Here is a 26,024-nt window from a genome sequence, read left to right as displayed (position 1 = left end):
GGTAGGGTTGACATGTCTCACAGATTAAGATCCAGTGAGACGGTCTCACATGAGACTCACTTTAATAAGTTTTATTTTTAAAAATACACATTTAAACAGCTATACATATATTATTGCTTCAATTATGAGAATTTGTTATATATATAGACACACACACACACACACACACACACCCATTAATTTTATAATCTCGGCAGAACTAGTGTGGTGATTCACTAAACTAATAATAATGGTGATAACAAAGAATAGCTTAGAGCCGAAAGTGCGTGAAGATTGGTAGGAAAGCACGCAGATTATGGGCCAAAGTCATTAATTAAAATTAAGTGACGAAAATGGTTGGGAAATTAATTAAATAATTTCATTTCATGATATACACATTTGGCTTTTACGTACATATAAAGTTTGCTTTTCCTATTTTTGGTTGAGTTCATGAACTTAATCATTACTCTTGGAAAATATGACTTGTGATTAATTAAATAAAAATGAGATAATTCAATCCATAGAAATGACACATTAAGGGACGTAAAAGTGCATCACAATAAGCATCTTTAAACCGATAGACCGTGGAGAGAGTGAAAATTTATAACAATAAGTTCACTTGAAAATTCAAATTTTTGGATCGTTATTCTTCAAAAGATCAGGATAACACATTTAGCTTATGCGGACGATTTGCCATTACTCTCATATGGTGATGTGTGAAGTGTTTCACTGGCTATGCAATGTTTGAATGATTTTGTTGACATGTCTGGGTTAAGAGTAATTAACTTGTTGAAATCTAATATTTACATTGCCAGTATTGGTGAAACTGTGAAGACCCAAAATTTTATTATACAAAGAGACAAAGTGCAAGTTGATTTTAGTTTTGCAAGATAAATTATTTCATGGAAGATAATAAATCATATGTAATAAATCATGTAACCTTTGGCATGAATGATAATAAATAACATGCAATAAACCATGCAACCTTTGTGATGAAGGAGAATAAATTACATGCAATAAATCATGCAATCTTTGGCATGGAGGGGGAAGTCCTAAAGTCACATTAGTGTCTATAAATAGTGACAAATGGATGAGTGAAATCATACCAAAACAACACCAAAAGTCATCTCCAAAAGTTGCAATTTTCGAGTACAAAAAATTCTGCCCAATTTTAGAAAGTTTTGCTCATTGTTTTACACGTCCAAATCCAATCTTTCACCGTTCAGAATACATGTATTTTGAGCAACATATCCAAAATTCAGATCGATTAAACGGTTCAATTAGATAAAAATATATTTGCAAGGTGATTAGTTTTTTGGTGTCAAACTCCAACTTGTTCATTCAAAGTTTTTGGAACAATCTTTCGAGTAGGTGGGTTTTTATTATAGTTCATGTACACTTATATTTCATAAATGTAATATTTTATATATATTCACATAATTTTTCTTCCTAAGTGTATTCACGTTTGCACAAAAATAAATTATGTATTTTCTTGAAATTCGATCGACATATATTGTTCCTTCGATTTGATAAATGATATTCAAAAGCATATTTGAATAAAATATTTTTGATGTAGTAATGCATTTTCTATATATAATGTTATAATATTGTGAACACATCTTATTATTTTAAAGTAATATAGAAACATATAATTAATCTTAATTAATAATAGTTTCTTTTGTCGTGAAATTGAAATCCATGAAACTTAACCCATCGTTAACCGTTGCAAAGTTTTCATTTCATCTTTCAATTATCGTAGGCTTAGTTGGTTTGACTCTTTTTATCATTTTCTTCATCCAAAGTTCATTAAATATTTTCTAAGTTGTATTACTCTCCAAAATACGAAACATCCATAGGCGAGGAGTTAATCAACATCAATTACAACGTAACATTTGCGTATGATTCTAGGATGACTTTTGAGAGTTGTAAATCCTTCGATCAAATAAGCGGCTCTCGACTGCTTCTGCTATTGTCGGGGAGAAAGAAGCCAGCATGGTACCATACATTGAATGGATAACAGATCCATGTGAATATCAAACTATACAACCCTATCCCATACGTATAGGTCGCTGAAAAACTGTTGCGTCCACATTGCGTTTAAGAATAAGATTTGAAGGTTTACTCCAATCTTCATTACCTTGGTTAGAAGAGGGGATGAACGTGTTCGGGTGCCCGGCCAACTTGAGTTTCCTGCCATTGTGTGAGTACATCCATCGTTATCTGTGATCCCTAAAATAAGTAGTGATGTTGTCTCTAGTGATGTTGTCGTTGATGTGATGCTCTTTTCGAATGTTTTTTTATTTTTCCTGGGTGGTTGGTTGTTGGTGAAACACATGGTGAGAATTTTAACAACTATGATCAACAGACATTTTCTCCTCAGGCCTGTAGTCATAGGATACCGATTTATCCTTTTTAGAAGCTAAGCTTACGAGTTAACCTTTACTATACCCATCAACAACAACATGGTATATCTTCGTCAACATCTAAATCATCAACAACAAACATTCTATTAAGAAACTTATTATCATTATCTCGAAAATAAAGTTGAAAATATTTGGGTCAGTCCTCTTAGGTGACAAGAGGAGACAATTAATGAAACACTTACCCTGGCACACGAAATGTATACACCCCACGATTCAACGAAAAGCAAGATTTTTGTAAAGACGAACGTCGAACGTGTAGTGAATGAAATATACTACTATACAACTAGATACTTTGACGGAACAAAAGAGCAGGGGACAACACATATCATAATATGGAGCAGGAAAGAAAGTTATGGTGTGCTTTAACATACATAGTAAATTATATCTATATATATATATATATATATATATATATATATATATATATATATATATATATATGAAAATGTCATTTCATTATATGTTTAATGAAGGTATGCTATTAAATGTGAGCTTCAACTTAATGTAATAAATCGAATATAAAATAATAAAATATACATAGTTAGCAAAATGATATTGATAAAAAAAATTTCAAAAAAAAAAACTAATTGTTCCTAGTGTAATTGAAAAAAGAGATTATTTTTCGAAAAAATAGTTTGATCAATATAATTTTTCGAAATTTGCATATTATTTAAATTAATATGTAATTATTGCAATCTACAATAAGTTTCACATATATTCTAAATTTACATTTTAAACTATTTTAAATTTACTTTCAAAATTAACTTTATTAAATAAATAATTGATAAAATAGATCGAGTATTTTTATGTTCTTCTATCAATTTGTTAAAAATTCGTATTATATGTATCATTTATAAAATCTATACAAATTAAGAAAAGTAGGTCGAGCTATGCAAATTATGAAATCTATACAAATTATTTGTATCATTTATTAAATCATTTACCCACAATAAGAAAAGTAGAAAAAAAAAGAAGAAAAAAAGAAAAAAAATAATAAATAAATAAGTAAGAAGAGTCGGTCGAGCTCTTCATTATGTGAAGAGCTCGACCCAGCACCTCGACCCACCTAGGTCGAGCTCTTCGACCCAGGTCTGAAGAGTGGGTCGAGCTCGACCCAAACAAAGAGCTCGACCAACCACGGGGTCGAGACCAATTTTTTAAGACCATAGCTTAGTCTGAAACCAAGTGGATTAATTTTTTCCCCCATACAACTCTCTTTCCTAGATTTAAAAAAGTTAAATCCCTTTTATTTAATTAAACTTTAAATGGATCATATTTTTTTTTTTCCTTTTTAACATTATGTTCCATGTCGATCCAAAGCATCAACGTTCACACCCCGGAACTTCGTCAAGGTGGGCCTAGTTCCCGTTCCGGAACGGCCGTTCCATCCGTTCCAATACCGTTTCTGCAAACCATGGTTAATTGGTAATGCATTTTTAAAATTTGGTGAATATAAAGAAGCTAGCCTTGAGTGTATTTAGAAAAAAGTTCATGGAAGGGGTTGAACCAGATCTTGTTACTCTAGCTCGTATCCACAACTGCTGAGTTAATTTAGGAGTACTTGAATTCGAGACATTCGATGAATTTCAAATGACAGTCAACGTATTTTGAAATCTACACATCTCACCCATCATTTCAAATCCCAGCCAAGATTTGACATTCGATGATTGAACGTGTTTCTAATTTGTTGATAATTAAAAATTCTTCCCTACAAGTTGGTGTAATCTTGATAGTCTCAAATAAGCAAAATTAAGTTTGCAGTTTTGTCGATTCCTTTCACGCAAAGGTTTACGCTTTAACAAAGGCAAAAGAAACGGAAGAGAGCACACAACTATTTTGTTCCCCAAAAAGAGTCCAGTTTGATGCCTATAAAACTTTATAACTTCTCCCATAAGTCGCCTTTAGGTGGTGAAACCTTTTTATATTTATTTTTTTGCGATTTTGGTTTATATGTCATCAAATTTCAATCTAATTAACCGTTATATATCTTTGTTTTATTTGCAATTTTAGTCTTTTTCTGACCAAAATGAAAATTTTCCCTATTTTAATTTTTGCTGTAAATTCTTGATATGATATTACCATAGGCATACCTAACTTAACAAACTCTCATCAGATAGATGAACACGTATTGTTCTAACATGAATTTTGTTACCAAATGTAATTTGAAAAAAAGAAATATAGTTTCCGTTGTTATTCTAGGTTTCTTGCTTTCCCTTCCAACCCATAAATTTAATTCACGATGAATTTGTTTAGTTTTTTCTATATAAAAATAAAATAAAATTATGAGAGGCGAAATCAGAATTTTGACGTTTGACAGTGTACGAATAAAACATAAATGGTCTTAAATTTAGAATTTTTTTTATTATATTGATAAAAATAATTAAAATAAGCTAGCTGTTAAATATATTAAAACATAATTTTCAAACATATACTTATTCTGCCTTTTGTTTTTTGAGCTGTTGAGAAGCATGTTACGCATTTTTCAACCTCTACAGAAGGAATTTTTCGCTTGAGAAAACAAATATTATCTATTTTGGAAAAGTAGAAGTATGCATTGAGAGTTGACATTGTATCGACTCAATTATCTTGTGAACTTCTTCATGTCATGATAATGAATATATAATGTTTATATAGATTTCGTTATGGCAGGATAGTATAGCCAAAAATCTTTTATTTTTCGACAATTTTAGTTCTACGTAGTTATATTAAAAGGATTTTCATAATGTGTCAAATATTACTCGTATTAATTAAGAAAAATATATTATAGTAGTGACGAGTATAATATTTCTTGTATCGCATGGTAAAAATTAAAAATTTAAAATGAGTTTATAATGAGCTACAATGGACTTCTATCACAACTTAGGTTAATCATTTTCTTAAAATGATGACGAATAAGAAGTAGTTACTATAGGGGCCCATTGTGCACTGACGCGAATGCGGATACGGGCTCGGGACGTGACAAAATGGTATCAGAGACAGTCACCGACAAGAAATACCGGGAAAAAAGTGTTATGCGGGACAAATTGCTACAGACATGAGAACCACCTCTTGAACCTGTGGGGCATAGTGCGACATGACATGAGCTACTTCTTGAACCTGTAGGAGCTATCTCTAGATTCTTGAGCTGATGGATCGTGGGGTCAGGCCGCGTCGAGGACGTTACATTTTGAAAGAGAGATGATTGTTTTCCCTTTTGTCTCATATAGTAAAAATTAAATATTTAAAACGAGTTTATAAGGGGCAATAATGGACTTTTATAGCAACTTGAGTTAATTATTTTCGTAAAGCGAAGACGAATACGAATTAGTTGCTATAAGAGCTCATTATACAGTTACGCAGGTGCGGACCCATGCTCGAAATGTGACAACGAGCATCCATGTTATAATAACATTCATTTAATTATAAGTACATGCAGGAGTCCTCTTTCTTTATATTAAAACGTGAATCAAACATGTGAATTAAGAGTTTTGGATTGTGAGAAACTTATATATTTTTTAAAAAATATATTGTATAAGCAGACCATTTTAATAAATTTGAGAATTAGTATTTATATTTAAAACTCTATATAAATTTAAATATTTTAATTTATAACATGAAAAGAGACCAGTGTCCCTTGAACTTAGGAATATTTTGCATAATTTTACTTATATCAATGGGTAGTTATATTGTTAGGTAGGAAAGTCTGAATGCATGGAGAAAATTACTTGTCAGTAGGTCCCACCTCACCAAAATTTCGATTTACATTCACAGATGAACAAGCAGGCGAGATTTAAAAAAATGTAAAAAAAAAAATGAAGAGATCAATGCCAAATTGTATTTTCGTTAAAATGGGAAAAAAATTGGTGGTATCTAAAATATATTATGAAATTTGACCATCTCATGTTAATTAATTTTGGTATATCTATATTTTCTTTGTTGGTGTTAGTTTATTAGTATTTTTTGTACATCTATCTATTTTTTTCGATTTTTTCTTCAACTTATATCTATTTTATCTAAGAGTTCAAACTATCTCAATAAATTTTATTTAATCTTTACCTATAAGTATTATGTCCTAATAAAATAATCACAAAAACTCATGTAACACAGTCTCACATGTCAATTTTGCGATACATATATTCTATTTGAGTCATCTATAAAAAATATTACTTTTATAACAAAAGTCTTACTTTTTATTGTAATATATGAGATTGTTTCGACATAAACCTACTTTAAAATAATATGTATATATTTACACAAAATTTATGAAACACAAACGGAATACTATATAATAATAATGTCTTCAATATTTTTTTAAAAAAATCTTTGTCAATTTCAATGGTTCAAAAGTTTAAAAAATCATGTTTAATTTTGTATGCGAAACACACAATATATTTTTATACGATGTCAGTATCCCTTGGCAAATTTAGTCGGTATAACTGTTAGAAAATATATAATGATCGTTATATTACAGCATAGTTATAAATTAAAATTTCTGAAAGAGGAGAGATAATATTCTTTTTTCATATAATATTTTTTATATTTAAAAATAGTCATGTGATTATCTCACGAATAATTTTGTGAGACAAATATTTGACCCAACTCGACCAATCAAAGATATTACTTTTATGTCGAAAACATTATATTTCACTGCAAAAATATTAGTTTTATTAGTTATATTTTGAAAAAATATCATAAAATATATGCTGATTTGAGTGAAAATATATTATTTTATAGAGGCTTGTTACCCTATACCCCTTGGGTGCAGGGTAACGTGGGCGCCTGCACAGCTGGCGCTGTGCTTGCGCCCAGCTGTTTTTTTTTTTGTTTTATTTTTTTCATTTTTTTAAAAATAAAATATTATATTTTAAAATAATATAATATATGTCTCGTAATTTCAAACAAGTTTTTGCCAAACTTTATTATATTTTCTCCATTTGAGACACAGTTTTTGTGTCATGTTATCAACTTTGATAATATATTTTTATTAAACACACTCTCTTAATCTAATGAGGATTTTTCTTGAACCAGAATTCTATAATTATGAATAAAGTAAATAAATAATTAGGAGTAAAATAAAAGGTTAGAGTAATATGTAATGCACTGATTCCGAGAGAATTTATTTAAAGGCAGTTGAATTCTGTGTGCGAGTTATTTAATTAATGATAATCCAACTTAGTCTCCGACGTAATTTCCGTACCTTCTATATTTGTCAATGTTAAATATATTCTGAGCATAATATAATAAGAACAATGATATAAATTTTATGAATATATCTCTTGTGAAACGATGTCACAAATTTTTATCTGTGAGACGGTTCAATTTTACCGATATTCACAATAAAAAGTAATATTTTTTCATTAATAACCCAAATAAAATATCTGTCTCGTCATGACAAAAAATTCGATTTCGGATTTTTTGTGCGTGAATGACAAAAAATAAAAAAAAAATTATGTGGATTATGTGATTTTGAGCGTTTGTCGTGATTCTGTTAAATAAATAAATAAAAAGATTTTTTTAAAATAAAAAAAAAAAAAAACAGCTGGGCGCCTGCACGTTACCCTGCACCCTTGGGTGCAAGGTAACAAGACTCTATTTTATATATGGTGATTCAAGTAAAAAGTTTATTTTATATCAACATATACAATCTGGTTAATATCTACAGTGAAAAAAATATTTTGTGTATTATTCTACGTTTTGTTATTGAAACAATTCACAGATATATACCCGTGATACCGTTGCAAAAAAGATCTACGTTTTGTTATTATATATTTTGTGTGTGGGCGTGTTCTAGTATGGGTTGTGGGAGAAAAAAATTTCTACAATATTTTCTACATTATTCTCATTAGCGTTCCTAATTATTGAGTTGTAACTTTTTTCAAACTTTCAATAATCAGTATATGCACAGATTTTTACACACAAATGTTACATACTATTTCTTGTCGTTGTGGAATCATAGCAATTTTGAATGTTTAATCAAGGAAAATTACATTTTTATTCAATTGGGATTATGCCCAAAATAGGCTAGTGTTGGGTTGCTCCGGTTTTTTATTCATTGAGAGTTTGCCATTTAGACAATAAGAATTTTTTTTATCATTAAGTAGAATACTAAAGTATGTAACCAAATATATAGTGATCAGAGTAGGTCTCTTGTGAGACGGTGTCACGAATCTTTATCTGTGGGACGGTGTCACGAATCTTTATCTGTGAGACGGGTCAACCCTACCGATATTCACAATAAAAAGTAATACTCTTAGCATAAAAAGTAAATTTTTTTCCTGAATGACCCAAATAAGAGATTCGTCTCACAAAATACGACTCGTGAGACCGTCTCACGCAAGTTTTTGTCTAATTAGAACATACATACAAGACTATTTTTTTATCATTAATATATATATGATCGAGTTTGCTATTCAAAACACGTACATAAATAAATTTACAACTCGAATAGAGATAAAATCACAAATTCACCGCTTATAACTACGTGATCAAAAATACGGTTTCTCCTTTGATTAAATTTGAAGTAATTTTGTTCAATACACACAATATTGTATAATGTTGAAAGAGCGTAATGTTATCAAGCGCTTACATATATTAATCCAAAAATACAATTTTCACTTATATGATAAAAATTAAACTTTATATGTAACTTTTTTAAAAATAAAATAAAACAAAGCTGAAAGAAGAGAATAATTTGCAGAAGATCTTGAGTGGGACCATCCCATTGGCATCCCAATGCAGCAAACTTTCATACCTTTTGGAACTAAATCAATAATTTCTGATTGCCTTCTTACCCACACCATAACAAACCCTTCCTTAATTTGCTAACTCCAAAAGCCTTTCCTCCTTCACTTTTCCATCACTAAAAAAAGTACCAATTTTGTCTTTACTGTATGCAATAATGGATTTAAATCTGAAGTGAACTCACAGTTCTTGAATTCAGCAAAAAAAATTTTTGACTTTTTTTCAAAAAAAAAAAAAAAACCCATATACCTACCTACCTATCATTTCTTGCTTTTTTGTTTCGCTTTTTATAGAATATCGTTTCCTTGCTTCCTTTTTTTTTTTGAAAGAAATCATTTCCTTGATTTTGGATACCAATAAAAAGGTTAAAAAAAATAGTTAAATAAGGAAGTCATTAGGGGTTTTTACAGCTGATATTTGTCTGCAAAACCTATGATTCTCTGTTAGAAGTACTCTTCATTTCATTAGTTATAATTCTTGGTTGTCTGCAAAAACTATTATTCTCTGTTAGAAGTACTTTTCATTTCATTAGTTATGATTCTTGGTACTTTTTGTTCTTTAACAATTTAATATTTTCTTGAAGTTGTAGAGAGACAAAACATCCTAAAATATTGGAGACAAGAGAACTGTTCAAAGCTGGTGAAAAGATGTATGACCACGAAAGTGATTGTTTTGATAATTTTCAAGCTAGTTTACAGGAAGGATTGGTTCAAGAACAAGATGATTTCTCTCAAGGCCAGATCCAAAATTGTGATAATAATCACAATTTTTCAATGGAGGGACAGATCCAGATTCACTCTCAGATTATTTCCCCTCAAGAAGCTGCTGCTGCTGCTGTTATGGAGATGGAGATGCAAAAACAACTTGATTTGGAGTTCCAGGGTACCAATAATGATAACAATAATAGTAGTACTGCTTCTCATTTGATTCAAGAAATGGTGCATAACTCAAACTGGCATGAAATGTGTAGCTTTAATGGCGATCACAATCAGTACCAATATCACCCAAATATCACTGATATCCAAAATACAATTCCAGATACTCCCTATCCCACCACACCAGATCTGCTTAACATGTTTCCATTTCCTAGATGTTCTTCATCTTTCCTGCTTAATAATCCTGATTCATCAGCCCACAAATCTTCCAGTTTCTTGGCGTCGCTCGGTCTTTTAGGAGAATTCAACCCTGCCATGGATGTATCTGCCATGGCTTCGGGTAGTGTTGTGTATGACCCTTTATTGCCTTTAAATCATTCTCCTCAGCCTCCGTTTTTGAGGGAGCTTTTCCATTCTTTGCCTCATCAAGGAGGAGGGTACGCAATAGGTGTAAAAAATGGGTCTTTGTTTGGTGGGATTGTGGATGAAAGAGAGCATGTTAATGGTGTTCTGTATCAAGATGGCAATGATGGGAGGCATTTTGATAATGGGATTTTCGAGTTCTCCGCGGGAGAAATTGATTGCATTATGAAAAATAATGGGAAAGAAACTAAACATTTTACTAATACTGAAAAGCACAGAAGAGTTCTCTTCAGTGACAAGTACCAAGCTTTGAGGAAATTGATTCCAAATCCCACTAAGGTATGGATATAATATCCCATTCTCCGTTTGTTAATCTTGTTCCTTAATCTATACGCAATGAAAAATCCATTTTACTTCAAGTATGTCCAAAAAGTTAACGACACAAATATTGATCTTTGATCTGATATGTTGAAATTTTTGGTGAGAACCATTCAAGAACGATAGAGCCTCGATCGTGGGGGATGCTATTGACTACATAAACGAGCTGAAAAGAACTGTGAACGAGCTGAAAGTTCTGACAGAGAAGAAAAGGTGTAGCAAAGAGAGACTCAAAAGGCCTAAAACAGAAGAAAAGGATGGGATATCAATGGAGGGAAATGAGTCAAATTCTTTAGGCGAAATGGAGCAGCCTTACAATGGTTCATCACTCAGAAGCTCATGGCTACACCGGAAATCGAAGAACACCGAGGTCGATGTTCGAATCGTAGATGACGAAGTCACTGTGAAACTTGTTCAGCAGAAGAGAATCAATTGCTTGCTCTTTGTATCAAAGGTTTTGGATGACCTTCAGCTTGATCTCCACCATGTCGCTGGAGGGCTTATCGGTGATTACTATAGCTTTTTGTTCAACTCCAAGGTGCTCAATTCATACGTTTATCTTTTCCATATATCAATTAACTTCTGGTTTTTGCTTCATTTATATATAATATCATCACGGAATTATACACACACACACACATATACACACACATATATGGAATTCAGGCTTAAAACATCGTCATTGATCATCTTTCCATGGCGAATAAATTTAATTTATTTTGTAAAAATGTGTTCATTGTTTTGCAGATTTGTGAAGGTTCCATAGTGTATGCAAGCGCAATAGCTAACAAACTTATTGAAGTTGTGGATAAACACTATGCAGCCGTTCCACCAACTAACAGCTACTAGCTAGCTAGGTATGCACCACCTTTTCAAAACTTGTTGCATTCTTCTTTTGTCTTTTGTAACGATTGAAAATACTTATTCCGAGTGATTCAACTAGGAATTTGTTCAGAATTAAGGGCGGGAAAGAGTACACTCGACATCGAATCGAATCGAAGCTTCGTTTTCAAATATTTCATCATAATATAGAGACACAATAGTTCTTAAATTCACGTGTTTGGACCATATTAACTATTTATTCAAAAGTTATCATTCTTATTTTCTCACATTTTTTGTTCAAGAGTATTTTCTCCCACGTATGACTTGCATGTTCAAGTAACATAGTTACTCCAGGGCAGGAGATTTCAGTCGTATTTTAATTTTTTTGGCATTATGATGGCATAAAATAAATACCTTGAAGTAGAATCTCCTTACTGTATTATTATTATCTTTTTTATTTTTACATGGTAATTGACAGTATAATAAAATTCAAAAAGTGAGAGTACTTGGTCAAACTTTAGATACAGTCCAATTTTTTAAAGTAGACATTAAAATTCGTACATGAAGTCTTGCCTTGCTACAAAAGGTTAATTATAAGGCGTTTGCTAGCCTGCGAGGGGACCAGTTTTTTTTTTTTTAAAAAAAAAACATTATAAGTTTCTGTTTCATAAAAATAATTAATTGAATAGAAAATTGATATTATCAAATTCGATATGTCTTTGTTTTACTGAAAATTCAATTTTCTTTGTTGTTAAAATTCTATTCATATTAATTTTGCAGAATCAATGGAAGGAGCTTTGCATTTCTCGATCCGATGCATGAGAGCGTAAAGGCTATAAAATATATATGCATCGACTTACTACAAATTAATTAATTATAATTAGGATGTAATGAAGATCTTATAGTCTTTGTTTAATTTAGCATGCTAACCACATGTGGTAAGAAATTTACTGATATTATATGTATTATTTTGGATTTTTAAAAAAGTGTTTTGGTGCTTCGCCCTTATAACTACACTAGCCCAAGAGATCCTCGACAACTTAAATTTTATAACCCGTCGGAGATGATATATTAATGTAGTTTGGAGCTAATAATTATATAATGATCACTAAATTTAAATATTTTTGCATGATTAGGACATGTATCATGTTAATTAATTTGTGAAAAATTAGAATATTACACGTAGTATCACATTTTGAACGTGGAGTTCGTTCTAATTTTACACTCATATATATGGGATGTGGGGAAATTTATTTAGAGATTCTTACATTGGAAATTGAGTATGAGGGGGTAGTTTTATCCACATAATTACTGATCTTACATACCCTTTAAGAATTATTTGTTCTATTTGAAAATTTTGGTTGACTAAAAATATTAATGAAAATTGAAATAGGCTTAAATGAATTCTCTCACAAAAATAAAAATTTAAAATTGAAACTTGGCAATTCTATGTTTTCAAACATCATTACAATATATAACTATAATTAAACTGAACTAATAAACAAATATATGGAAAACAAATACAAAATAAGTTTCTTCTAACCAAGATCGATCCTAACAACTTTTAGTTCCGAGTCAAACTTTGAAAAGATGCTCGTAAACATAATGTGCTTTTATATTCTTTTAGTTGTATAACAACTTTTTTGAATTAACTCACTATTTTATTGATAATATAAAAACTAAACAATGTGTCATAGTCAATATATATTATAACTGAGTAGTAAGATTAAAAAATATACAAAATAATCATTAAAAACAATTCATCTTAAAGTTTTAGAGCTAAAAATACTAATCAAATTGTCCAATAATTTATTTCTCAAATTGATAACATAATCAATTCGTTCAATATTTTCTTATTGTATGGTTGATTGGAGATAAAAGTTTTGATGAACTTTAACTTCGAGAAAACTTCATTTTGCATTTACTAATGATACCAGAAGACCAATAATAACTAACAAAAACTTGTACGCAATGTGAGTAGTTGAGAAATATTAATCTATTTTCTTCAATTAATTCATTACCAAACCCCTATGAGTCAGAAAATATGTTTTTATATTAGTCGAATTACACTACTATATAATAAATTTATGGGATAAAAAAGGTTTTTTTTTTTGTTTATATCGACCTCAAGAAAATAAATTTATATTGAGAAAAAATTATCAAACGATCTAGAAATAACAAATTTTATAAATAAATTTATCGAGAGGCCCATCATGAATTTTAAAAAAAATTGTGAAACAAATTAAAAAAATTATGGATCCCGGAAAAAAAAGAGGCTCGAGTCGAACTACTCTTTTGCCTCTAGGGATGACAATTTCCTCCGAACTCGATGGAGGATCCGATACCGGACCCGAATAGAAGAGGGTATGGAGGGATTTTTAGACCCGATTAAATAATTGGGTAATCGGGTATGGGGATTTTCGGGTTCGGGTATGGAGGCGAGTTTGATATAATCCGACCAACACCCGACCCGAATACCCGTTTAAATTAATATATATATATATATATATATATATATATATATATATATATATATATATATATATATAGTATATAGTAATTATATTTATTTATATTAATGATTCATCTTCTCAAATCCAAGTAAATCGATAATTTTTCTTTTCTCTTCCTTTTCACTTTCACTTTTACGTTTCAAGGTTTTGCCGCTCTTTTATTTTTCATTCAATTTCTCATCTTCTCCATTGATAAGTTTATTCCATGTTTGACTTTAAAAATTGAAAAATACTTTATTTTTGTTGAATTGCGTACTTTTGTTCAACTAATATAAACTATTTAATATTTTGTTATTTTTCTATAAAGTTTATTTTACAAATTTTTATCATTAATAATTTTTCTTATTATTCATTTAAATAATTTTTTAAATATTCGTAACTTCATTTAAACAATTTAAATTTGAAAAAAATCAATTGTATATGATAATAGGATATTTGGGTAGGGTATGAGTACCCGATAATCCGATGGATATGAGGGATAGAGATGAAATTCAATATCCGATGGGTATGGAGATGGGTATGAGGATGAATTTAATAAATGGGTATGAAGATGGATGTATGAAATCTGACCCATACCCTACCCATTGTCATCCCTATTTGCCTCCATATAAGAAAGGCCCTGCTTCTAACCGAAGGATAACCAAGCAAAAATACATAAACCTACGTGGAACAAATTAAATACAGGCGGAACTTTGAAACATAAATGGAATAAATATTATTGGAACCCGGAAAACAATTTGTCGAGAAGAAATAAAATAAGTTAAATATAAACGAAACAAAACAAGTATAATTGAACAATGTTGAAGAAAGAAACAAAATTTACTCTAGCAAAGATTGCTTCTTTACCTTTCAACATTTTCAAATTCTAATATTTAAGTCTTATATAATGTTTTTTTTATTATGTTAAGTATACGTTTTATATATGGGAAAAATAATGGCATTGTACAACACATTATGAAATGTGGTTAATATGTATTACAATATAAAAATAAAATTGCTCGCTTAATTCCATAAGTTTATTTATTTGTTGGCATCGTTGTGTTCATCGTACCAAAAGAATATTAAAATCGTTTAGTATTTTATTGGACCTCTAATTATTTTACACTTCACACCTTTTATATTCTTTGGCACCGTTTCAAGTAGCATATTATTAATTAATTGATAATTTATCTATCATATCTCTTTTTTATTGTCATATTATTTATATATCTACTAATTATTTATTTTAAATCACTCAAATCATTAATTATTTATCTTGCATCAATCAAATAAGTGAATTTAAATTATAATATTATTTTAATTATTAAAAAAAATAATTTATCATCTTATCTCAAATTTATCAATCAAATCAAACAAACTATTATTTATCAATCAAGTCCAATATTATATTTTAACTATCATTTTTTTTATTCCTTTTTTTATCATATTAAATTATTTATTCTAACATTATTATCTTAACTTTAATATAATTTTTATGTATCATGTTCTTAATTAATTAGGCCTGATGTTATTAGTGGAAGTAATCTTGGTCCAACAGAATGCCAAGCTTTAGGTAAAGTTGTGCAAGGCAATTCATAGAAAATCACGTTAATTTCCCCCTCGGTAACAACGATTTAATGTAACAAAAACAGATCATTTTCGTGTCCTATATTCCGCATGAGTCGAACCATGAAACAATAATTGTCTTGTCAAATTAAGTAGTTAAAACAGAAAGAACCTTGTCAATCTCAGGTCTTTCGATGCCAAGCCCCTTGATGCCACGTCCCAAATCAGCACCTGATATCAACACTCAAAGTTCTCCCTCCCACTCCTATGTTCCTCCTCCTGGAAAGTCCTTCGTATCATCTTCCTTGGCTGGCGGGTCACTGTTAACTTCGGGGACAAAGAAACCTATAAGAAATGCACTTGAAGAAGCAAGAATTTCTACCAGCAGCCCTTACTACAAGGGCTTGACGGACTTTTCGCTCGTAATCAATCGAGAACGACTATCAGGGTCGAGTCCTGGAAGGGAAATTCACGCAACAAGTTCCGCTGGTTCTGGTTACAGGTCATCTTTTGCTGTGAAGGTGCAGGAATGGGGTTTTAATTGGTTTTCTTTGAAGAAACATGAAAAGAACTCCAATGAGATAGCGGCAGCCCCCGAAAATGTGGAGGACCGAGCACCCTTTGCCCCCCTTAGAACTTATAACCAGATCATGAACAAATCTACAAAAACTGGTTTAGAACATGAGAGGAAAAAAGTTGCTTTTCCTTCCGTTTTGGGCGTGGAAACTGCCAACTTGTCAACCAAGGAGAAGCCATTGAGGGAGAAAGAATCTGAAGGATCGCCACAAGAAGATGTGCATTGTCCTCTACCACAGATAACACAACCAACGGCACAAGCACAACCCTCTCTGCTGTCAATACCGCTCTCATGTACCGGAACATCACCACCTGTACGATCAGCATTTGAATCATCACCCTCTCTACTGCCGAGACATCCAGCAGCTGTAGGAGTTACATATAAGAACAAGGAGACCACAAAAATGACGGAGAATGAAAGGAAATATGTGTGGGCAGATAAGTATAGGCCTATATTGCTGCCAGATTTTATATGTAACCGGACAACAGCACTTCGGCTACAGAGTAGAGTTAGAAATTGGCATAATAAAGCAGATGAATGTGGTCATTTCATATTTGAAGGAAGCCCAGGGGTGGGAAAAAGAACCATGATTTGGGCTTTGCTCAGAGAGGCCTTTGGGCCAGACAAAGTACAGGTACGACAAAACTGTCATCCATTTGATAAGATAAAACAATTGAATTTCACGATGAAAAAACTTGAACCTCGTTGTCTTTATCATCCACAGGCAAGAGAAGAATCCAAGGAATTTCACCTGAAGGTAATTTTCATATTCAATGACGCAATTCTTACATGGTGAAAGCTTAAGGGTCGAAAGTTGGTAGCACTTGCACATGATGAAACATCTTGAAGACTGAGAAAATACTTGTCTTACTGACTGTTGTTTAGTCAACCTATGATCATTATCACAAAAAAATTGGTCCCATTCAATTGAATCGGCACCCCATCTGAAAGCTTAAAATGTCAGAACAGGGAGACGTTCATCAATACCTCTGACACATAACAAATATTCAGTTCCAGTTGCATATTTTTCAGATGGATGTAGCTCCACTAATGATTCATAACTAAAAGGATAAACCTCACAAGTTATGAAATCATGAGAACAACACATCTGACTCATCCTCAAAATTTTAGCATGGATTCAAGTTAGCTTGCATGTTTTCCAAGCCTAGTCAAGTAATGTTTGATTCAAATTCTAAATTAAGGAATTTGCTCCGAGCTCAACCATGTTTAAACATATTTCTAATAATCCCCGAGTTCTAATAGATTTATTGATATTTTTATACAAGCGTTAAAAATAATACCAGGTCATGATTTCGAGCCATTAAATTGAAGCTAGAGCTGATAAGTTATTTACTGAGTTAGTGTATAAGCTGAAACATGGGTATTTAAAGGTGAACTGGATAGTGGTAGAATCTCCTATGCGTTCCTTTACCTGGACGCCAAAATATGAAATGCCCAAGAAAGACGGCCTGTTTTCCAACATTGACCTTATATTATCCATTACACAGGGAGAAGCAGTAAGTAGTGTCCTTGTAAACTGGATGGTATCAACCCAACATATTGAAGTCAATATCTCCGAATTAAAAGGCTACGAGAAGCATATACTTGTGGAGCTTATCAAAGAGGAAAACGAGATGCTGTCCAATAAAACCTTGCAATGCACTCAGGAAAACTGCAAAGGCATTTCCAAGCATTTTTAATATGATTATTCAAATTCAAAGGTGCAAGCCAATAACATAGTATGCCATAAAAATGTACATGCAGCTATCATTCTATATGAGACAGACAAGCTGTCTACTGATGCCCTAATATACATCAAGTGGATCTTGGGGAAGTTTAAAGGGTGTAACAAAGTATTCTTTTGCTGCAGAGACATGTCGAAGCTACTGCCCTTAAAGCCACTTTGCACAGTTGTCCAACTTCTTGAGCCTTCAAATGAAGAGGTAGCAACCTAATGCTTTCAAGTCTCAAATTCACGTGCTCACCAAAAACATGAACTTCAAAGTTTTTCTTTCACCACTGCAATTATCTTTTGACAGATTGTCAAAGTTTTGATGTTCATAGCAACACAAGAAGGGATAGAGCTACCACAGCAGTTGGCCAATAAAATTGCCAATATGTCCAAGAATAACCTAAGACAAGCCATACGCTCATTTGAAGCTACTTGGCACTTCAAGTAATATAATGCCATAATCTTCATATATAACTTATTCTATAATGGCGGCTAATTTAGAGCTTTTTGACATCCCTCAAGCCCAACATAGAAATTGGTTACTACTTTGGATTCCGGATTCTCCACATCTTAAATGTGCTATTTTTTGCTGCAGTTCTAACTTGGAGGAAGACCAAGATATCCAGACCGGATGGGAACATAAAATTGCCAATCTTGCAACAAACGTGATACAGGAGCAAAGTCCAAAGCAGTAAGTATCAAATCATACATCAACCAGAAAACTACAGATTCTGTTTTTAGGGACCTAAATCTAATGGCAAGAAGCCATTGGCTCACCACAGGCTTTACAATATCCGTGGAGACTTGCAAAATCTTATAGAGCATAACGTAGCACCCGACTGCATATGCGAAGTAAGAGAGATCGAAACTGTTTGACACCCCCCCCCCCTCCTCCATCCAATTACCATCCCTCCAAAGCACAATTCCCAGTGCTGTATCATGCTTTATGCAGGCTCTAATAAAGGAACTGAAGAGGAATATACCTGAGCAGTTACAGCCACAATTTGACAAGCTATCTGATGAACATAGAGTATAAACATCAATTAATCAGCTTTTTTTCTTTCCATATTCTTGTAGACTAGTTTGCTGATGAAAAAGATAGCATAGCATCGACCTCTAATCAATTTCCTACTTTCAGAAAAACTATGACGGAATAATATACCTGGCCTCTTCACAAAGTCAACACGAGGAACACGGTAAGAGACAGAATGTTTCAAGAAATAACGTCCAACACTTCATGATGATCGAAGGTATGATAAACATTAATCAAAAGCGTTCAACACTTGATGATGGAGGTACGATAAATATTAATCAAATCAATAATGTGTTAAAAGTTGAAAGTTATTCTATATGTTATTGCCAAACTTGGATTTACTCTGAAGGCTAAAACTTATATGCATCATATTTCTTTAGATAATTTTTGTTGTCGGAAAATTATAATTTCTCAATGGTTCCGCATCCAGTGTATGGGAAAATTGACTATATTCACTACCTTTAGTCTCTATCTAGTTCTGAGTAAATGTGGTGCAACGTTAACTCTATGCTCTTTCTTCAGAGTTCATAGCAAGAATCATGAGTTGGTACAAGGGTGTTGTAACAAACAAGGAGGGCGACCAGATGGCACACAGATGAATTTGTTCAGTGTTTTGTAATTGCCCGTACAGTATTATTCAAGGCCTCAAACAACTTGGTTGCACACACTTTGAGTGCCGTAAAATAATCACCAAACTTAAATATAAGTTTATATTTTATCAGCTGTATCAATCGAAGGCGTGAACATACTGTAAACTTATCCACGTTATTTTCCTTTTTCAATTAATAAAAGAATGTATCTTTACATTCGCCTGATTTACCCTTCTCATGCCGTGCATTGTAAACTCAAGGGTGCCTCTCTTGAAGCTTAGGGCATCACTATCTGATCACCAAATTTTTAACGAGGTAGAATGATATTTCAAATACTGGTAAACTACTGGTGACAGTTTAAGATATGTATATCCTTCCTCTTAGAGCCCAAAAGGTGAGACTTTACGAGGAAGGCGGGCAGAGGCACTCTAGCATCTAAAAAGGAAAAGGCTGTCGAGCACAATCAATGGAATCGATAACATGGGGAATCTGATCATATTAGTTAGTGCAAGAGACTTAACCCTATGCCTAATGCTTGTGCAGAAAGGAAGCCTTGTTTACGCTACTCTTGGATCGTTTCTCCCTGTATGACAAGAACAAATGTTGGCCTTTAGATCCATGAAATCCCATAAAAAAAAATAAGGGACTCACAATATCAAAAGGCATCGGGGACATGGCGTAAAGATCTTACTGTAGCATACTGTCTGCCAAAAGGGAGAACCAAATTCCACATCTAAGGCGGCAATCTCACCGCACCATCAGACTAATCGTTCATAGGACCCTGATCCAAGTATCAGTCTGTTAGGCGTCCAGACGAGGTAATTCAAGCAATCCTTGAACACCTAGAATTGCATTGAGAAAACAGAGCATGGAATGGAATAGCATTTAGGGGCTATAATCCTCCTCCATGTTTGAGCAAATTAAACCTTTCATGAGGCTAATGACTCAGTAACAGACTTAAACAACCTAAGCATCAAGGAATAGAAAGAAAATTCTTAGAGCGAATTTCTCAGGAATCAAATCACCAGATGTCTAATTCTTAGAGCTAATCAAGCTTAAAATGCAATCTCGCGTCTCATCTCTAGTTGAAAGCGATCTCCATGCAAAATACCAAAGCCTAATACGCTGCTTATGACAAGTAGGAATCTCCGAGAAGGACAAGAAAAAGTGCTTCACCGCTGCAGCCACTCATCACGACGATACACGCGGCGGCGACGACGACGACGAATGTGGAATGGACAAGTTTGTGTACAGAATGGGCCATAGTAGGCCCAATCTACTCTGGGCTTAAATTCCATCTCAATGTATAAATTGTATTCCCGGGATAACAAAACACACGTTCCGTATTTTTAGCAAAAACTTGCGTGAGATCGTATTTTATGATACAAATCTTTTATTTGAGTCATCCATAAAAAATATTACGTTTTATTATGAATATCGGTAGAAATTGACCTGTCTCACAGATAAAAATTCGTGAGACTGTCTCAAAAGATAACTAATCGGTATTTTTTGAAGACTTTTTATTTATTTTTTTACTAAAATATATCAAATCGTGACAATGATGTTCAAGATATAAATTATCGATAGTTATAAATTATTGGGATGGAATAATTAAAATAACCTAGAAGTTTGGAATAAAAAATTATATTAAAACAATTATTAATTAATTACTAGGGAAAATGTGACAAAAATGCATGCATTTTGAAATGAGGTAAAAATGTATCATTTCCATTTTTCAAAAAATGAGAATGAGATCATAAAACAAAACAAACATAGCCTTCCCATTTTCAAAACTAGAGATTATTTTAAAAATTGAATGTGATTATGAGAGCATGAAAATCTACACGGTTGAACTGTTAGTAGCCGATGTGAATATATTCAATATGTGTATCAAGATTATTTGTTTTTACATATAAAATAAATAATAAAATTGAATATCTTTTTATGATCACAAATATATTTTTCACATTGAATAGGCCTCTTGTGAGACAGTCTCACGAATCTTTATCTGTGAGACGCATAAAAATTAATATTTTTTCATGGATGACCCAAATAAGATATCCGTCTCACAAAATAAGACCCGTAAAACCGTCTCACACAAATTTGTATCTTCTATATTACACATTTCTTGCCATCAATCATATAATAATTTTCTCTTTCACTCTGATATCAATCAAAATAAATATATTATATTCCAATATACCCGAAAGAAAACCGCGGAAAAAAAAATAATAAAAAGAAAAAGAAATTCCTATACTATATATGACAATGGTATGCGTATATGTATATTTTTTATCACATGTCCTCTTGATTTTCATGTTTCCTAACTCCCATAACCTGGCCGCCGTTCTTGAACCTCCGGTGGTGGTGTTTCTCATCGAACTTCAGTCGCCCCGAGTCCTTAAATCGCTTCTTTTCAACCTGATCGACGACACATTCCGGTGGTGGCAGAGGATATCTAATCGTATCATAACAATATGAATAATATATATATTTATCCCTAAATTTTCTCATTGCCACCTTTTGTTTTGGGGTGATATTGGCAAAATCAGCCCCGTCGAATCGGTTATGACCTGTATCCGTACATTCGGTGGCGACCGCCTCCTGCAACAAATTAGTGGCGCATCCATGGAGGACGAGATCGGTGAATTCAGCCACGAAAGGGGCATATTTGTAATTTGCTCTATATTTTCCACCGGAAGTAGCCCAATCCGAAGCATCCCAAATGGTAGCGTACAAAGACATAGGCTTGGATGGGAAATCAGCTCCCATTGCCTCATTGCGTTCTATCTCCCGGATGGGAACATCATCAATGTAGAATCTATAATAGTGAACAAAAAAATTGTAGGAAATATGAAAGTTTCTTAATATTGAAAAGCATATCAATGAATTAATTGGCGATCAAAATATGATAAGAGTTTTGCTATAGTTGGATCTCAAACCTGAAACTTCTTTTAAATTTGGGACATTGATTTCAAATAGGCTATATGTTGAATTTAGAAATTCAACAATTTTGATTTAGATCATAATAAAACATGTTATTATGTTTTTAACATGTTTATTCAAGTGTGCAGTTGCTAACTCAAGATGGAAGTTAAAAATCGAATAAAGCCAAACTGAAAATCTAGAGAGCTGTAGTTTTTCGATAATAACTCACAACTCGGTGATACAAACGATCAACCGTCAACACGGATAACAAAAAACTCAATTTGGGAAAAGTCGTAATTAATATCAGTTTGGCTAAATCGGATGTTATCTAGGCAAACTAATTGCACCAAGGCTCATTGATTTGGATGATCAGCAATGATCGGTTGGGCATGAGCAGTTGTTGTATTTAGTCGCACTAGTAAGCTCGGTATCCAAGTGGAATGATTTAGTATTTGTTACGAAGATAAGACGATGATCTACTAAATCATCTTCACAAGTCCAAGTCCAAGTCAAATCAAAGTTTAAGATATTGGTAAAAGAGGATGAAACTATAAGGCTGATTCAGCATACCTCATCAGTTTGGTTCAATCTAGACGACGAGTCCAACTGGCAATGGACCTCAAATCAGTTAGGTTCGCGAAAAGTGGCCAGCAAGGCATAATGACAATTCAAATGTCAAAAACATCATTGAAACTTTTTTCAAACAGTCATATTCTTATATCTAACGCATATATCACTCTTGGAGGCTATATACAATATTTTGAAGATCAAATAAAAAGTTTTGAAGATGATTCAAAGTATGGATAGTCTAATATAAAAAATTAGTTAGAATGAAAGCAATCTCAAGTGTGATGATACATTTGCGAGATACACACACTATAATAGATTAAATCATCACACACAATCACTCACACATATATATTAAGTTGAGTGAGTCTTCGCACAAAGACATTAATATCGTGTTTGTAGTCTTGGCATAAGAGAAATTAAACATTATGTGGATTGTGAGTTTGTGACCTACGATCGAGAGTATGTTAGGAGTTTCAATTAGGCAATGGATAAGTCCTAAGTCGAAATGGATTTGTACGATGGGTTGTTTAAATCAAAGTCTTCTAGTGAATCATTCTCCAGGAGAAGAAGGGGTGACATGAGAGTTATTAATATCTGAACATCCATAATAAATCCGTGTCTATTTATTTATCGCATTTACTTATTATTGCTACTGTATTTTAGATGCATTGTTGAATTATTTTATGTGTATTTCAAATATCAAATATTGCAACCAAACCATTTACATCCAAGTTGTATATCTTTCAGATGTTTTACCAAAATATTTAATTGGTTTCTATGAAAGATTATTTTGAGCATCTTCCTCATTGTTTGAAAATCAAAATCGATTTAATTAATCAATATTCAATATTTCAAAAACCGATATATTGTAACTCAATATTATTCCAGATCGATTATATCAATACATGTCATCCGCTTATTTAACCAATTTTAATTAACTAGCTACGCTAGCATAACTTACTGACTGGGATTACAACTCTAGGCACGCATGAGTGATTTAGATGTGAACAACTCTCTAAAATCTTGGCAAACCCTAGAATCATATCTATCTAGGGTGGGTATTCAACCTAAAAGTCAATTCAATTTGGCATGAATTAAGGTCATCACTGTCATGGTAAAATTACTCAGCCTTTAATTTATTACAGTTCGATATTTATTTGACTTGATATTAATAAAAAAAATTGTAAAATACTGGCATGAATTGACAAATTACCTATTCCTATGAAATTTTGAAAAATACTATAATCTAATAATATTTTCCAATCAAATTAATTATTCCTTTGGAAGTTTAAAAATTGTAAATATTGACATAAAAAACTAGAGATAAACAATAATTTGTAAATTAAAAATATAAAATAATATATTCATTTTTAGAGTCTCAACTGCAACTTGTATGATCGAGTCGATTGAGTATGGATCCTCTACCTTGTGCACAACAACACAAGCACACTGTTAGGCATAGTAGAATCGTCGGATCATGTAGACCCTGCGCCGTAGTGTCTTGAGCAACATCGGATTCATTTCCGAGTCGTATGCCCTTTATTTTATTTATCGATTAATATATTGTTAATCTTGCAAATTCAAGGTGACTGCATCGACAGAATCTAAAAAGTTCCCATATATATACTTTTATATTAATTAATTTTTCGAAAATCATCTATTTTTATTTTTTGTATAAAATCATCTAAATTTTGGGGTTATATCCTTCTTATAATATATTTGAATTTTCTCATTGCATAAAGTGGAAAAAGTACAAAATTTTAAAAATTGAACTCACATAATATTCTTGGTGGTCCAAAGTATACTGTAACGATGAAAATCTTGAGAAGGGTCGAACCAGAGGTAGTATCTTTCTTCTCTCCCCCGACTTGTACTTCCATTCCCATACATATTTGTCTGAAATCTCCATGTTTTCCCTCTTATATTTCCCAAGAATTCAAAATCCAATTCGTCGTGCGATTTCGGGAATAAATCACCATTTGTTGTCTGCAAAATAAGATTCATAACATATATTAGATGATTAAGATTAATACCTTGATCATGTCGCATCTAACTACGAAATGGAAATTTTGGGGACAATTGACGCTAAATTTCACATGTTACGTACGTAAAACGCGACGACGATTCCTGCAGTGTAATCTGATGGCAACTTGATTTTAGCACTGAAGAAGCCATGACTGTAAAGATCTGAAGATTTGAACCCTGACCCTGTAAAGTGAATATATCAATCAAATATTGGAAAAAACATTACGAAAAAACCGATCATGACTCCATTACTTAATTACACATGTGAGTAACTAATATAATTATTTATACATGCCTGTGTACTGGTTGAGTTGAAGTCGAACGGATCGATCATCGGCGGAGGGGATAACATTTGCATCACCAAATAAAGGGCTGAATCCTTTGGAGAATGGAATATTGGATATGTTGAAAGCTGCCGCATGAGCTACATGGAGAAGAAAACGAGCAAGAACAAAGAAACAATAAAAATAATATTTGCTTTTACCCATTAAATTCCTAACAATATTGATCGTATAGTTCAATTAAGAAATAACACTTTCGTTTTTAATCGATCAACTCTCACAAAGAAAAATATATATGCACATATGTAAGATATATATATATATATAGAAGAATGAGCTGGTATGATAATCAATTGTTTAATTAGTGGACAAAAGAAAAGGTCTATGGAGGGTATTTAAGGAAATTCAATTATATGAAAGGCATGTTCAACTATTCATTCCTGGATTCTATGTTATCTTCATGTTCTTGTTTTTTTTCTAGCAACGGATATAACGTCGGAAGTGGATGACTACCGAAAACCCAAAAAAAAGCAACTTGCCTTATTTATTTAATTGGAATATTTTAATTTCTTGCGATGTCCATATCATTTGATGGGGGAAGCATGTCCATCCAGGGACAAATTAGAAAAAAAAAAAATAAAAGTATCCACATAATTTTAAAAAAAAAATA

The 26,024-nt window shown here is 32.2% G+C and overlaps 3 protein-coding genes across 5 annotated transcripts; 2 read left to right on the top strand and 1 right to left on the bottom strand.

The window, feature by feature from the left end:
- Nucleotides 1-9,393: 9,393 nt before the first annotated feature.
- LOC140828297 (transcription factor bHLH91-like) lies at nt 9,394-12,535 on the top strand. Its single transcript, XM_073191286.1, has 5 exons — nt 9,394-9,486; nt 9,706-10,699; nt 10,857-11,276; nt 11,486-11,595; nt 12,341-12,535. Exons 2-4 carry the CDS (start codon nt 9,770-9,772, stop codon nt 11,585-11,587), a joined length of 1,452 nt encoding a protein of 483 aa, XP_073047387.1. The 5' UTR covers nt 9,394-9,486; nt 9,706-9,769; the 3' UTR covers nt 11,588-11,595; nt 12,341-12,535.
- A 3,125-nt stretch (nt 12,536-15,660) lies between these two features.
- LOC140826691 (replication factor C subunit 3-like) lies at nt 15,661-20,855 on the top strand. 3 transcript variants are annotated; one of them, XM_073189198.1, is made up of 9 exons: nt 15,661-16,829; nt 16,920-16,952; nt 17,704-17,875; nt 17,960-18,138; nt 18,235-18,371; nt 18,523-18,618; nt 18,710-18,779; nt 18,880-18,957; nt 19,066-20,855. In XM_073189198.1, exons 1-9 carry the CDS (start codon nt 15,813-15,815, stop codon nt 19,312-19,314), a joined length of 2,031 nt encoding a protein of 676 aa, XP_073045299.1. In that variant the 5' UTR covers nt 15,661-15,812; the 3' UTR covers nt 19,315-20,855. The 3 variants fall into 3 exon arrangements, with proteins under 3 accessions (XP_073045299.1, XP_073045298.1, XP_073045297.1); XM_073189197.1 differs by having other exon boundaries at nt 15,661-16,952; nt 19,066-19,177; nt 19,483-20,855; XM_073189196.1 differs by having other exon boundaries at nt 15,661-16,952.
- A 909-nt stretch (nt 20,856-21,764) lies between these two features.
- On the bottom strand, nt 21,765-25,658 carry LOC140826690 (probable xyloglucan endotransglucosylase/hydrolase protein 30). The gene is made up of 4 exons (XM_073189195.1): nt 25,369-25,658; nt 25,156-25,256; nt 24,826-25,034; nt 21,765-22,371 (listed from the first exon to the last, which is right to left on the bottom strand). Exons 1-4 carry the CDS (start codon nt 25,559-25,561, stop codon nt 21,846-21,848), a joined length of 1,029 nt encoding a protein of 342 aa, XP_073045296.1. The 5' UTR covers nt 25,562-25,658; the 3' UTR covers nt 21,765-21,845.
- Nucleotides 25,659-26,024: the final 366 nt, after the last annotated feature.

This window comes from Primulina eburnea, chromosome 3 (genome assembly GCF_022965805.1).
Source record: "Primulina eburnea isolate SZY01 chromosome 3, ASM2296580v1, whole genome shotgun sequence".
Classification (NCBI taxonomy): Eukaryota; Viridiplantae; Streptophyta; class Magnoliopsida; order Lamiales; family Gesneriaceae; genus Primulina; species Primulina eburnea.
The sequence above is the reverse complement of the archived record's forward strand: the minus strand, read 5'-3'. Positions and strand labels throughout refer to the sequence as shown.

Excerpts from the sequence above, each read along its gene's own strand:
- LOC140828297 (XM_073191286.1), top strand. The coding sequence starts at position 9,770 with ATGTATGACCACGAAAGTGATTGTTTTGATAATTTTCAAGCTAGTTTA. Across the intron at positions 10,700-10,856 it reads TGATTCCAAATCCCACTAAG|AACGATAGAGCCTCGATCGT; the intron begins GTATGGATATAA and ends GAACCATTCAAG. Across the intron at positions 11,277-11,485 it reads GCTTTTTGTTCAACTCCAAG|ATTTGTGAAGGTTCCATAGT; the intron begins GTGCTCAATTCA and ends ATTGTTTTGCAG.
- LOC140826691 (XM_073189196.1), top strand. The coding sequence starts at position 15,813 with ATGCCAAGCCCCTTGATGCCACGTCCCAAATCAGCACCTGATATCAAC. Across the intron at positions 18,372-18,522 it reads GAAGCTACTTGGCACTTCAA|TTCTAACTTGGAGGAAGACC; the intron begins GTAATATAATGC and ends TTTTTGCTGCAG. Across the intron at positions 18,958-19,065 it reads AGCTATCTGATGAACATAGA|AAAAACTATGACGGAATAAT; the intron begins GTATAAACATCA and ends TCCTACTTTCAG.
- LOC140826690 (XM_073189195.1), bottom strand. The coding sequence starts at position 25,561 with ATGGGTAAAAGCAAATATTATTTTTATTGTTTCTTTGTTCTTGCTCGT. Across the intron at positions 25,035-25,155 it reads GAATCGTCGTCGCGTTTTAC|ACAACAAATGGTGATTTATT; the intron begins GTACGTAACATG and ends CTTATTTTGCAG. Across the intron at positions 22,372-24,825 it reads TGGACCACCAAGAATATTAT|ATTCTACATTGATGATGTTC; the intron begins GTGAGTTCAATT and ends TCACTATTATAG.